The sequence below is a fragment of the Danio rerio genome, chromosome 4, assembly GCF_052040795.2.
Source record: "Danio rerio strain M-AB ecotype USA chromosome 4, GRCz13ab, whole genome shotgun sequence".
NCBI classification, from domain to species: Eukaryota; Metazoa; Chordata; class Actinopteri; order Cypriniformes; family Danionidae; genus Danio; species Danio rerio.
Window position 1 is genome coordinate 12,647,848 of NC_141024.2, and position 15,093 is coordinate 12,662,940.

At 34.4% G+C, this 15,093-nt stretch overlaps 2 protein-coding genes across 2 annotated transcripts in view; one reads left to right on the forward strand and one right to left on the reverse strand.

Annotated features, from left to right (window-relative positions):
* Window positions 1–47: 47 nt before the first annotated feature.
* Window positions 48–3,820, reverse strand: mrps33 (mitochondrial ribosomal protein S33). The gene is given in 3 exon segments (NM_001002306.2): window positions 48–1,887; window positions 1,973–2,193; window positions 3,664–3,820. Coding segments are annotated over 2 exon segments (321 nt in total). The 5' UTR covers window positions 2,188–2,193; window positions 3,664–3,820; the 3' UTR covers window positions 48–1,781.
* A 5,218-nt stretch (window positions 3,821–9,038) lies between these two features.
* The window catches only part of tmem178bb (transmembrane protein 178Bb), a 119,853-nt gene continuing 113,798 nt past the window's right edge, over window positions 9,039–15,093 (forward strand). Inside the window, 2 exon segments of the mRNA NM_001002396.2 lie at window positions 9,039–9,342; window positions 10,757–11,371. Of these exon segments, the coding sequence (NP_001002396.2) occupies window positions 10,990–11,371 (382 nt within the window). The 5' untranslated portion in view covers window positions 9,039–9,342; window positions 10,757–10,989.

The window sequence follows — 15,093 nt, forward strand, 5'->3', positions numbered from 1 at the left end:
GCAGACAGGTCATTTAAAGGCAGCTGTTGAATCTAGTAACACAAAAGTACTGTACAAACTTTATTTTTTATGTGCACCCATTATAAAGGCTAAGCAGAGAGCATCCAACATCATCTCACATCAGGAGGTGTACCTAAAAATCTGAAACTGTCTTACAGAGCCTACTTTATAATCAACATTGATGCATTTAGCATCTAAAACTACTAGCAAGAAGCACTTATATTTAATGCATAAACTCTTTTGTTTGGCTCATGGTACCACCACCACCACAGCGAGGTACAAAATCACATTCCAGAACCTTCACATTTACTGTTCCTCATTGGTGAAAGGTCTTTTTTTAATTAAAATTCTTGTATACTTTAAAATTTCTACGATGGAAATGTAAGATTTACTTTTACATGGTTAGTAATATTTCAAAACATAACAATTACTGGTCTTTACTAAAAAAATAAAAAAATTGTTTACTTGATTTGCATTAGTGTTTTCATTAGTTATGATACATGAAATCATGTAGATTCATTGAGAAATACTTAATTGTATCTCACAATCATTGTTTTACCGCATTGCATTGTGATTCTGTTTTGACTCCTCCAATTAAAACCGCAAAGCTTCGGCTATAAACCTTATTGGAAGACAAAGATATTTATATGAAATGCTGATATAAAATTAAATTTACTTATATTACAAGCCATCTGAATTTCTCTTCCTACTTTATACATGAAAGCATGATCCGTACTCATAGAAATCATATTTTTGGTTTGTTTTTGCATCTAATTATACATTTGTAACAACATAAATCACAATATTATGCCATATGGATTATAAGAGTCTGATGTCTTAAATACGAGACGAAACTACAATAACAAATAAATATTGAGAACATTTTGCAGATTTTTTTCTTCTTATCATTTTAGACTGTAAGGGTTCAGTTACCTGTCCCATTAAAAAAAATGGACTGGCAAAATCACAGGAGTGAGTTAATTTTAAATACTACTCAGTAAAAAAGATAAACTGGTAATGAATACAACAGTCTTACAGAGAGATTTAACCATGTTTTGTGTTTATATATTGTCTGTATAGATATGTGTCCTGCTTGTAAGGCATCATTGAGCTGTGGAAAGCCCTATCTACATGCTGAAACACAATACCACTTAACAAGTTTGACAGTTCTGCAGAATGGACCAAATGTCATTATGGTTTTGGACTAAACCTTGTGATTTTGACGGAACAACTTTTAAAGATCTTTTTTATTCCCGATATCAAAATCATAGTGAAAAATGACCAGGTATCGACAGATTTACACAATGACATAAATGCACCATTTCTAACATGATCCTGATCCACATATTTCCATCATGAGTCTATAGCAAAATGATTTAAGAGATTAGTTTAAATACTTTGCTCCAGTTTTTTTTTTATTATGTTCCACCATCTGTATCCAAACCAAAAACACCTGGACTCTTGTGACTAATGGATTCAAGTCCAATTTTGACTCATTTTCCTATAGTATAGTGTTCAAAATAACCTAATAGTCTGTGTTTTCAGATTGTAAAAAAACAAAAAATATTAATAAGAAAATGCTATGACATTTGCTTGAAGAAGATGCAAACTGTTTTTTTTGTTTTTAAAAGTACATTTAATTTTCATGAGAAAAGAGTATTTGTTTTGTTTGTTTGTTTTGTTTTACTATAATCTCTGCTAGTCACAAACAATGTCCATACAGGTTTTTTTTATCTTCTTCATCTGATTCTCTTAAGTGTCCGTTCATAAATAGCTGAAATCTACTTCTTCTTTGTGGCTCTCTTTCCTTCTCCCTTGTTGGGTCTCCCTTTACCCCGCAGTTTCCTCAAGCGTCTCATTTCCTCCTTGAAATCCTGGTGTTCATCCCTGAAATGAAGCAAAATTAATGTCAAAAGAACCCAAAGATCAAACGTTCATAAATGCAGTATAATAACTGTATAGCATTGGCTACCTGAAAAGCCCCATGTATCGGAGTCTCTGGGTCATCGAGTAGTAAATCTTGTGTGGAGGATACCAGTCATACACTTCTTTTCTCTGGGCCAATGGGGGCTCTTTAAATAACTCCACTACTTTCAAAGACCTGGCGTCTGTCTGGCGGGACACGTCTCCAAAGATTCGAGCACTCAGACGGGCCATGCGGAGAGCATAGTTAGAAAGACCAGCCATCGTCACCTAATGAAGAAAATGCATTCGTTGAATGGCTTATGCATTTATTTACATTACTGCATTAATGCAAATATTTTCTTTCTTTAATGTTTTGGTTACATATTTTGTTCAAAGTAACCAAAACCTTTTGTTTTTAAACGTAATAAGTGTTTTTTACTGACCGTTTACAGGTCAGGTTTTAGGATTGTAAATATTGTATTTTAGTATATAAGACAAGATAAACAACATTTTGTTTAGAATTTAAAGTTGTATTTAAGATGAATATAAATATATATTTTGAAATATGCAAGATAAATAAATAAGGATAAAATAATACATGTCTGTGTATTTTTACAATAAAATATAATATATAAATATTTTAATATATAAAAGTAATTTCAAAATATATTTATCATTTTGAGAAAACATTAGGTCAATATGTTCTCTAAATGCAAGTAGGTAAACAGATATAAATGTGTAAGGTAGAACGAAGAGTTTAACATTTTAAAAATAAAAATATTTATTTCTAAGCTTCTTAATATTTAAAGTTTTACTGTATCTGTACAGTTCACATTGCACATTGTTCTTAGTATTTTATTTGTTTGTTTATCAGTCTAAAGATTCTTAAATAAATACACATTTACCTAGTAAGCACTGTAATATAAGAAGTGTTGTTGTCTGAGAAATTGTTTAAAATTAAGCAATTAATCTCTCAAAAAGGTTACATTTCTCTAGATTTGGCAAACAGAAGATGTATGATAAAACATGCAGGCCCTTCTTTAGATGTATGCTAATATTTGTTTCTGTAATATTTTTTTTCCTCCCTTCTTTTTACACGTCGTTCTATTTTGTTACTTATTCCATTAGTCTGCCTGAGATGTATTTGGTAGCGCTGTATAATTGCTGCATTGTTTGCTAGTGTTTTGATGCATGTTCTAGTTGGTCTAATAGATAATAATAAGATAATTTTGTTAACATATATACAAGATGCACACTATTGGGTGTTGTTTGCATAAAAACTTATATAAATAAAGTTAAAAAAAAAAAGCAATAAAGTTATGATTAAAACAAGATCAGAAATCTGCCAATAGGCTTAGGAAAGACAAATCTATTTAATACAAAAGCATTTCTTTATTTTGCATATATCTTGATTTGTTTAAACATTTGTACTGGAAGACAAAAATATTTGAATGATTGAATGAATGCATGCATGCATCCATCCATCCATCCATCCATCCATCCATCCATCCATCCATCCATCCATCTGTCAGTGCATGCAACAATGTCCATAATGTTTGTTATACGTTGTGGAAGAGCGAATTAAAACTATTCAAGACCCACATAATGGCTGAATAAAATAAAGAGACTGGTTCTCAGTGACTAGAAAACAGGACAAAAAAATCTTCCAAATCTTTAAAAACACATACAGTATCCTGCATTTAATTAAGCACTCTGCAGATACATGGTATATTACTGATCAGAATATCGTCTGCTTACCCTTTTCTGGAATCCCCAAAGCAGGCCAAGCCAAATATATATATAGCTGTTATTATAGCGACATCAGTAACTGCTGAAAACACTTAGTTATGGTTATTTGACAGATCAACCTTCATTGGAGCAAACACACACTGGAGAACGTGAATGATACGCATGCGCGGAGGAATTCAGCGCTTGCCATTTCCTGTAGTCTGTCAGGACCTTGAAATGATAATGATAAGTGACATTTACTATGTCAGGCAACATTCGTTTAACACATTTACAATTTCCCCAGTTTAAATACTAAATGTCAAATAGAATTTCATTTTATTTTAATTAATAGCGGTATAGGTGGCAAGTTGCGGATTTATTTAACTAATGTTATTTGTAAAGAACACTGCATAAAGGACCTGACCATTGACGACAACACAGGAAGTTGTACGCCTGTGTGTAATCATCAAGATAAAAGTCCCCCATCATAAAATGTAAAACTGAGACAATATTATTATGAGTACATAAAAATACATATTATTCATATATTAAACATATGTTCTGTAGAAAATAGTTTTAATCTGTATTTCCCAATAATAATTGCAGGACTTTATTTATTTATGCTTTTGTTTGTTTATTTATTTTAATCAATTTTACATTATTATTTTTGTCATAAATTGTATTTACTTATTTACATTGTATTATTTATGAAATTTCAATTACGTTTTTGAAAAAAAAAATACATTCATATTGATCTCATCTAATATTTATTTTGCATCAGGTATTTGGATATATTTGTATTAATTTTGTTCATTTGTTTTATATATATATATATATATATATATATATATATATATATATATATATATATATATATAATTTATTTATATTATGCAATTATGATCATAGTATATTATATGTTATATATTATTATATAGTCTTTTTTTGTTATCATAATTATAATTTCGACCCGATTTTCTATGGGTTTGTTTATTTTGTTTATTATTTTTTTAATAAAAAAATTTCCATTTTATTTAAGATAAAAACTTAAAAAAAATTTTATCTTAAATAATTCACTTTGATTTATTAATAAACATGTTTATTAATAATTTAATATGTTCCTTTTTTGTGCTTTGTATTGTTCTGTTTTGTGTTCTTTAAGCATTAATAAAAATAAATAGGGCAGAGTGGGGACAGCTGCAACTCCCTTCAGTTTTGCATTCCCTTCATTTTCCCATAGACAGTATTGTGTTAAATTGGCCATATAAATACAGACTAAAAGCTTAAAGAAACTGAAAATCTAGACTATAGCTTTCCTAAACTACATCTCTGAACTTTGAAATGAATTAATGAATTTTTTCATTTTATTTTTTTTTTAAATTGAATTACATTAAAACTGATCAAATTCAATAGTACATTGTTAATATGGCAAGCTTTTAAAGGAATTTGTGATTGGGGACAGTTGCAACGGCATGTTCAGCAACTTTGTCAACCCTGATCAAACCGTCTATGCTAGGGTGATACAATAACTTTAACGCTTGATAGCTATTCCTATTTAAAGCTTAGAAAACAGTTATTTAAATTACACAAATGAATAATGTTTTACAAAATCAGATTAGACAACCTTAAAAACATTATTATTAATACATTTTATTATTAATAATTTTTTAACATAAAAATGAGTTTTATACTGAAGGAATGGTCACACAAGGCTGATTTCTCTCAGATTGAAGGAGGGTCTAACTGAGAATATGTATATCAGCACTCTAGCTTATTCCTGAATGGAGGAATAAGCCTTGTTGCAGCCATCCCCACTTTCCCCAAAAATAAAGAAATAAATAAATATGTGGAGACATATGGTGCAGTGGTTAGCAAGAAAGTCGCTGGCTCGAGTTCCAGCTGGCATATCTGTGTGGAGATTGCATGTTCTTCCCTGTGTTGGCGTTGGTTTCCTCAGGGTGTAAACTGGCCATGTATGTGTTTGAATGAGTGTGTATGGGTGTTTCCCAGTACTGGGTTGCAGCTGGGAGGGTATTTGCTTTGTAAATCATATGCTGAATAAGCTCATTCCGTTGTGGCAACCCCCTGATGAATAAAGGGACTAACAATAAGAAAATTAATGAACTAATGAATGAAAAATCTTTTAAAATTGCTGTGATATCTTTGTTCCCTAGATGGCGATATATCCATGAAAGAAAATCATTTAAAAAGCAAGCGGACGACATAAACGTGATATAAATAAATAATTTGATAGACAGCTCTCCGGATTAGCATGGCAATCACGTTTCCCCCTTCCTTCCAGAGGATGTATCTATTAACACAATTCTGGGGACAAAAAAGAAACAAGATAACACATCCTCAAATAGCTCAAGACAAATTGCCTTGTGTATCAGCTGCATTTTTAGATTACATTGTTCTGTATTAACTGTTAGCTGCAAATAAGTTCCAAACAAACTTGGACTGCGTTTAAAGAAAAATGTAATTAAAATCTAGCTGTCAAGCTGTCATTCAAACTGTCCTAGAGACGATTACGGTCCAACAGAATTCAATAAAGAAAAGACACCTCGCAATGAGCAATAACAGACCATCCAAAACATCCAAGTCAATATACAGGGTATGCTACAAATTGTGTCACATTCATTTAGTCAGACTGTCAGTTGTAGTGTGCTATTGTCTAAAAAGATCCACTTAAATAGTTTTCTTAGTGCTGCTGTTCACTCCAATTAATCTGCTATTATTTTCTCCAAGACGCTGCCTTTTAAATTCAAATCTGTATTTGCTTTTTACATTTTAAAGAGATAATAAAAATGTAATGTATTATGCCAGTGTGAACAGATTTTAATGAAACTCAAAATACAAGAGGTGACACTGTGGTTAGCTCAGTGGTTAGCACTGTCACCTCAAAGCAAGAAGGTCGCTGGTTTGAGTCCCAGCTGGTTCAGTTGGCATTTCTGTGTGGAGTTTGCATGTTCTCCCCGTGTTGGCATGGGTTTCCTCTGGGTGCTCCGGTTTCCCCCATGATCCAAAGACATGCGCTATATGGTGAAATGAATAAACTAAATTGGTCATAGTGTATGTGTGAATATGGATGTGTCCCAGTAATGGGTTGCAGCTGGAAGGGCATCCACTGTGTAAAACTTATGCTGGATAAGTTGGCGGTTCATTCCGCTGTGACGACACGTGATGAATAAAGGGACTACGCCAAAGAAAAATTAATGAATGAATGACATACAAGAACTTCTGCATATTCCTTGGTTGGTTAGACTGATTTTATTGTGACAGCATTTAATGATCAAGACTGAATCATGTTCTGTAGCCTACTGTAATGTCTATGTGTCATGCTAAATAATTAAATCTCTAAAAATGCCCAATGCTGGGTCAACCTAACAGTTTAAAACAAAATAAAAAAGTCATTAATTTAAAATTTTGTCTAACTTTGGATTTTATATATTTTACAACAACTCAGTGAATGTCCTTGAGTGTCCCAGCCAGAGCTTAATCCTATTGAACATCTCTGGAGAGATCTGAAAATGGCTGTATACCTTCACTTTCCATCCAACCTGATTGAGCTTGAGAGGTACTGCAAAGAGGAATGGGCAAAAATTCCCAAAGACAGGTGTGCCAAGCTTGTGGCATCATATTCAAAAAGACTGGAGGCTGTAATTGCTGCCAAAGGTGCATCAACAAAGTATTGAGCAAAGGCTGTGAATACTTATGTACATGTGATTTTCAGGTTTTTTATTTTTAAGAAAAGGTGCAACAATTTCAAAAAGTCTTTTTTCACATTGTCATTATGGGGTATTGTGTGTAGAATTTTGAGTAAATAAATTAATTATAATAAAAAGGGCAATAAAAAAAACATTAAGAAATCAGTTCAATAGATTTACATCCCAATGAAAGTGAAAAATATATTAAAGTCATAACAAACACAGTGCTCATATTAACAGTCAACTATCGTTAAATACATTACAAAGTATGATCACATTGTTTGGTGTTACTCAGCGATCAGCCAATTCTTATCTAACAAACTAAGGAAGTCTTAAATCTTGTAAAATATGTGCATTTTTTGTTTGACTAAGTTAGAAGACATTTCCTAACACACAGCGACAAAGATGGACCATGAATACTTTTCCAGTGAATGCCAATTAGGCGCTTCGTTTGTAATAAATACAGTTTTACATTTTTATCAGTTTTTGGTAAACGCTAAACCACTATTGTGGACATTTAAAACCTCTGTACAGTTTACATTGCATAAATGTTAGTTAATATTTGGGCTCCCCATCATTTTCATCCACTCATATAAGCTGAAGTTCATGTTTTACAATATTTTTCTTCTACAGTAATTGTCTTGCAGTGTTTTAGATTTAGAGTGAAATAATACAATTCCAAAAAGTTGGAAAACCCCCCTGAGCATGCAAGCATCTGCCTAATGCCAATGAATTAATTTGATCTTGCATTTAATTTATTTACTAAAACTAAAATACTGCAACTATAGGCGTTTATGAAGATGAATGACCCATGAACTATAGATGAAACAGAAGAAAGGATGTTTTGTGCTTCCAAGTTGACCAATCAAGTATCTCACTGTCCCCATCATCACAACATGTAGGTGCATATAGGGTGCACAATATAAATACATAACTTATACACCTACAATTGTGGTTGAAATGTTACATGCGAGTGTTACTTGAGCAAATTGCTGCCTGCAGTTCACTTTCCAGCCACTGGTGTTGCTATTAACACGCGTTTCTGAACTCATCTTTAATTCTAAAAATGCTATATTCTCATGTCCACTTTAATTGATTTAATAACTATAGATTTTGCTAGCTAAAAATAAAAAGTATGTAAATTACATTTAGTCTACTTTGCTAAATATTCCCATGCATATACAACAACATTGTTATTTTATTGCATGCACCTATTTTAAACAGCTACAGAAACATAGGCATGACAGTCCCTGTACATCATCTGAAGGCGGTGTGGGCAAGCCAATAAAAAGAAAAAGCTCACAATGGCCTCCCTGAGTGTGCTTACACAGATGCCACAGCTCTCATTTATTATTCAGCAATACACCTGACTGCTGTTGGTTCTGGACAGTGCGTAGTGGTTTCAGATTGCAAACCTGTATGGAAGGGTTTTGCTCTGGTGTAGTATCGTTTTAAAGCTCTCTGATGATGCAGAATGACAAAATGAAAGATTCTGCGAGCCTTGATTATTTATTCATGAGAGACACCGGTTTACTTCAGTCAGTGTGTGTAAATGTAAAAGAGAATGCATGCCAGCAAGGCAACTCCAGTTACAGTTCGATACGGAACCAGGAGCAGTAGTGCGACTCCTTTAAGAAGCCGCTTTAATAAACAATGAACATCTCATATTGACAGCATGACATCACCGCTGTTTTTCCCAGACAGAGGCAGCATGCACGGAGGATGCTGGGACCATATTGTCCGGGGAGGAGGATGCACCATCCGCCAAATGTTGTAATATCGACACACTCATTTCCACGTCAAGCTTTTGAGACGCGGCGTCGTTGAACGGTTTGGTGTTTCCAGCGCAGACCGTTTACAAATGTGTGTCGCTGGCTGATAAATAGGATTATTTGGCGGCGCATATGCTGTATGGCTTTATCTTACTGTGTCTGCGAACGCAAAATGGGCTGGAGATGCATTATTGGAGTGGAATGAATCCATTTTATCAGCTTTAATTGGGGTGAGTGCAGAATTTAATTTACTTTATCAGCCTTATAAACGGGGCCCGTGGATATTCAAGCGCTGAACGCTGTAAGAGCGCAGGATAGCTGTTATTATTATAAATCTAAGCATTCCTTTACATGATGTGATCTTTTTTTTTTCTTGAAATGTCGTGTCATTTTAACATATGCCACATCTAAACAGCCAGTAGTGCTTTGATAAATGCATCCTGTAGCCTATAGCTGAATCCAGAGAGAATATGAGACGCGGCTGGATTGTCTATCTCTATGAAATATATGTAACATAATCTGGAAAGCAAAAATCTATAGTCTGTCCGCGCAAGGTAAATGGGCTGTGAACCGATTCTTATTTAGAACCGGGTTCTTAAAAGCCTACTGGCACCAAGCCATTTGCATGCTGTTATTTAGTAGGCTGCCTGAAATAATTACAAATATTTTTACATGGAAATGATAACCCACTGACAGACTATTCCCAATTTGATGGATTTCTCGCATCTGCAGGTCGACCCTGTGTATTTTGAAAACGAGTCATTTGAGTCGGTTCTTTTTAATCAATTAAAACACTCAGAACCACCGACGTAGTAAAACAAAGGAGCAAATGACAAACGACCCGGTTCTTTTTAGTTAAGGCAGTAGCTAGGTTACACCATCGTAGCCCAAATCCCGACGAAGTGACTCATTAAGAGTCGATTCTTCTTAATGAATTAAAACCATTTCCACCAGCATCGCACAACTCCCGATCAAACGACTCTTTACGAGCTGGTTCTTTTTAATGATTATGAACTACGTGCAGTATGCTCGATTCCAGATTAAAAATAACTCGGTTCTTTTCATATAAACCTGAAATTAATCTCTGTATGTAACTTTTTAGAGCTCCCTTAAGCAACGGACGTTTTCATTTGGCTTTATTACTATATTATTACAGTATTATAAAATAATTACCAAAACAATTAGTTTGTGTGCTACAGGCTTACTGGCCATATACATTATTATAGCTATAGGATAGCGACTATAAATTTACTACCATTAAATACCAAAATGCGCGTGACTGTTGATTGGCATAACTATCCGCAGGTGAACGCGATTTCGCTCGCCTGAACTGAAAAAAATTCGCGCACTACATCAAAACGTTTGCGTAGCCTATAAAAGTGAAGGAAAAACTTGAACAGGCCTAGTTTGTACCCCAAACATCTTTTTCAGAGTTTCTCCAAGGGTTTAACGATTAATAATCACGCACGCTTTCTGATCTCCATTTAACTCCGCACAGCATAACCGATAGACGCTTCTGGTGACGCAATGGTTTATTTCGTAATACAGACTGGACAGAAACACAATTGCCTCGAAGCTCAAATACAGAATGTTATATTTAACAATAATAAAAATGGTAAAACTTCCTCTGCCTTCTTTTGAAAGGCTCGTCTCGCGTGGACTGGACTGAATCTTCTTCGTCTGGTTTCATTCGCTCGTGCTGTTTGGATGGGACGGGCCACTATTTGGATGGACGTTAAATAAGGCTTATAATTTTCGCTCAGCTCTCCACGAAAAAACCCTGTTCTCTCCGTCCGCGTGCCCGGCGGGATGCGGGTGCAGGTTAAGGAGCTCTCCGTGCTGTTGTGGTGCTGACGCGGCTCTCGGTGAACGCGAGCATGGCTGCGGGGAAGTTGCTGCTCTACGCCGGTCTGTCTCTGTCCCTCTGCGCGCTTGGGATGCTGGCTGTGGCGATTTGCTCCGACCACTGGTACGAGACGGACGCGCGGAGGTACCGAGAGAGGTGTCGGAGTTTCTCCAGCCGCCGGAAGGACCCGGGTTTTATTTACATCCCCAACAACAGCCTCCCTCTGCGGGCGAGCCGCTCGCGCCTGGACCGCTGGGAGGAGAAGCTGCTGCTGGCGCGCAACAGACGGCAGCTGTTCGCCATGAGCGCCGCTGATGAGTGCAGCAAGCGCTACAACTCCACCAACATGGGGCTCTGGAGCAAGTGTCATCGGCTGGGATTTGACCAAGAAATCGAAGACCTCATCCGAAACGGTAGGACAGTGATGCTCTGTGTCTGTCAGTCAATGTGTGCAATGCAGACGTGATGTCAGTCTCACATTATCCTAATTGTTAGGCAGTGTGCCGATATACAAATTCTGGATCATGTTTAGGCTATCTGAACACATAATTACCATAAACCCTAAACCCGAGAAATTAAATTACAACCATTCTATTTGTTTTCATTTGTTTCAAGTTGGTAGCTTTTGGTATCCAATATAACTTTATGAAAACAAACAGAATGGAGATTAGTTAAACCAACTGTTTTACCGATATTCATAGGCCGATATGCTTTTGCATATTTTCAACAATATTCTACTTAATTCAATTATTTTAATAATAACAATAATAATAATAATAATAATGGATGTTTTTGGGTCAACAAGGAATTAAAATAAAAATTCCCCCACTAGCCATTCACGATTAATTTGGTTATAATAACACTAATAATAATAATAGGCTAATATAATAATAATAATAATAATAATAATAATAATAATAATAATAGGCTAATATAATAATAATAATAATAATAATAATAATAATAATAGGCTAATATAATAATAACAATAATAGGCTAATATAATAATAATAATAAAAATAATAAGGATGAAAAAATAAATAACAAAAGTAACAATAACAATAATATGAATTTTATTGTTAATAACAACTTAAGTATAAGCTATAATGTTGATTAGTAACTTGACCAAACTCTTTGCTGATAATGTTAGTTGTTGTTGTTGTTGTTGTTATTATTATTATTTAGTTTAAAATATGAATAATTTACATTCCACTGAAATCTCAAACAAGTATTTCTATGAATATTGGCTATAAACAACAATTAGGCAACAAAAAAAATCTATAAACAAAAGTTTAACATTTTAAAAGCTGTCACTGATGTATATTGGCTGAAACCAACATATCTGAATATTTATCATTCAAAATGTAAGAGCAGTGATGTCATTGCTTTAATTAGATTTCCTGAATTCTGGTTGCTTATATAAGTTCTGCCTGTATTCTAAAAATATGAAGTAACACCAGGGTTTAACGCTAAGGATTTTTTCTACTGACCCGATTGGGCCAGGGGTTCAGATTTTTATTTGCCCTGCCAATATTTTCACTGGCCCTATAAAAAAAAGAAAAAGAAAAAGTTAATAGCTATTACTTAGCCACATATTTTAAATATTGTGTCAAAAATGTGTTTAAATTTAGAATTTAAATATTTAAAATGTTAATAAATAAATAAATGTTAATGTTAATAAATATATAATGAGCAAATCGTCACGTTCTACCCACGTAAATGTCTGCTTCCAAAACATTCTTTTAGCCTCATACTTTGATGTTGCCGTCACTTTGCTGTACTGGTTTTTACCAGGTTACAAAAAAACGACATGTTCACAACATCCAATCAGATAAGAGGAACCGAAAAGCAATATGGTGTTCAAGACATCACAGAGAAGGTAGCATTTAAAGGCTAAAAAGCACCAACTGTTTCTCGATTCTAAGACTGTATTCATGCGCAATTGACAAATAGTTGCAGGCAAATTGAACTTTTGTGACAAGGCAGCACAGATCGGGCCAGTAACAATCCTGTCTACTGTCCCGAACGCCTCGCAAGATGGCCCTGGGCCATCGGTGCAGTCCTTATTATTGAGCCCTAACCATCAAGAATTGCAAACATTTCATTGCCGTGGAGCATTCTTCAGACGTGCAAACAAATGGAGACCCACACAAAACATTAGCGCCTCATTCATGTGCACTGACATGAATAATGTGCCACAAACGGAAAAGACAAAAACAGAAAGTTCACTACTTCAGCTAGCAGAAGTGACGAGTCCCTTGCATTTGAAGGTGTGAAGCCCTATGGCTAGTCTCACACTCTGGGCCTTATTATCCTCCACCAAACTAGGTTAATTTACTCCACACTGGTTTGAGGCATATGTGATGAATATATTAATAGCACCACACACACACACACAAACCTATAAATAGAATCCCGATCCCCAAACCATGCCAGCCCAAACACCGGAGGCTGTGTTTCAGTTGAGGTACACCAAAACAATTGGCCCAGAGTTGCTGAGGCTCACACACTCTCCTATTACACACTAAATGTGTGCATGCTCAGGGAAAACAGCAGCACTAAATGTCCTCAATAAAGAAACAAGCTCAATTCTGCTTATTTGAATGGTGTCACCTCTGCTGGTACCTGTTTCTTATGTGTGTGTGTGTGATTACGTAATGGGGATTTTGTGGTCCTGAAGCGTCATGTGTTGCATGACAGTGTGCAGCAATGGCATGATTGTGTGTTACAACATCAGCAAAAGCTCATTTAACTCTCTGGCAGTGGTTTAGGGCGGAGGTTGCATTGATAAAATAATGCAGTGTTATTCTACACCATCCCTGCCATTCACCTTGGGATGATGGTGATGATGCAAGTTGCATTTAGTGTGTGTTTTGGAGCTTTTAGTGTATTGCTGAACAGCTGTTTCTTTATCTGTGCATGGTTTATTTAGGAAAATATTAGTCAGTGTTCATGCACCTTTATAAATAAATACAAGTGCTTCTGTTCCATATCTTTTTTATGATTATTCATATCATTATCTGGGTTGCAAGCACATCGTTTTGTAAAATGTGCTGACTGGGCTTATAATGGCATCGCCCATCTCTCAGAGGAAGCTTATTCTCTGTCTCTACCCTGGATCGTCTCTTGGGAGAGAGGATGGAAGAGTATGATGTATGAGAGAGCAAAACAGTGGTGCGCAGATAAGGGGTCAAAACTAAAGGGCTTGAAGAGGGGGAAAGTCATTCACATGCTGTCCTTAATCTCGCTATTGTGGGTTTTCTTTCTTTTTTTGTATTTGAATTTGAACACTTCCTTTGAATCCAGCTTAATGAGGAAAGATAACGATGAGTGGATGATTTAAGGAGGGAGAATTAATTTTGTTATTAAAAAAAGGGAAAAATTATGTTGATAAATTTAAGTCATGTTAAAAACGTAGGTTTATTTTCTAAAAAATAAAATATATACATATTCATTATATGGATTTAAAAACAATTTAATATTTATATGAAGAAATATTTATTTTTACATGAATTTAGTTTTATTCTACGTACTAGTACATTTTCTATTTTAGGATATATTATTTAGTTAAATATGTTAAAATGAAAACATCAAACCAGCTAAAAAAAAGTATTTAGATTAACACAAAAATTAATAATACAATTCATATTATTATGATTTTTTTTGCATTACAATAAAATGTTTATCTTTGCATCTGAACATAGATGTTATTTGTATGTAAAATTGGTTAAAAAGAACGAATGACATGGCAATACATTGTCTAAATTAAAATACTGTTTTGTATTACATTGGATGTAATATATATTAGAGGAATTCCAGCGTAATGGATGCGACATTTGCAGTAAAAATTAGAAACATAAATTCACAGAGAAAGTATGCGTCAACATTACATTGAAACATCTGTTTAAATTTTCCAAAACAACTAAACACAGAGTTATGGGATACGGATATTTTTTATATTTTAAATGAGGAAAATAAACATGCATTATGGATGTAAGTATGCGAGTTTACAGTATAAAACATATTTTGTAAAAATTCTGGGAATTAAACTGCACGACCCAAAGGAAACGATGCTCATCAAATGGATAAGAGTTGTTTCTCTTTATAACAAACATGATTGATTTTATTTTACTTT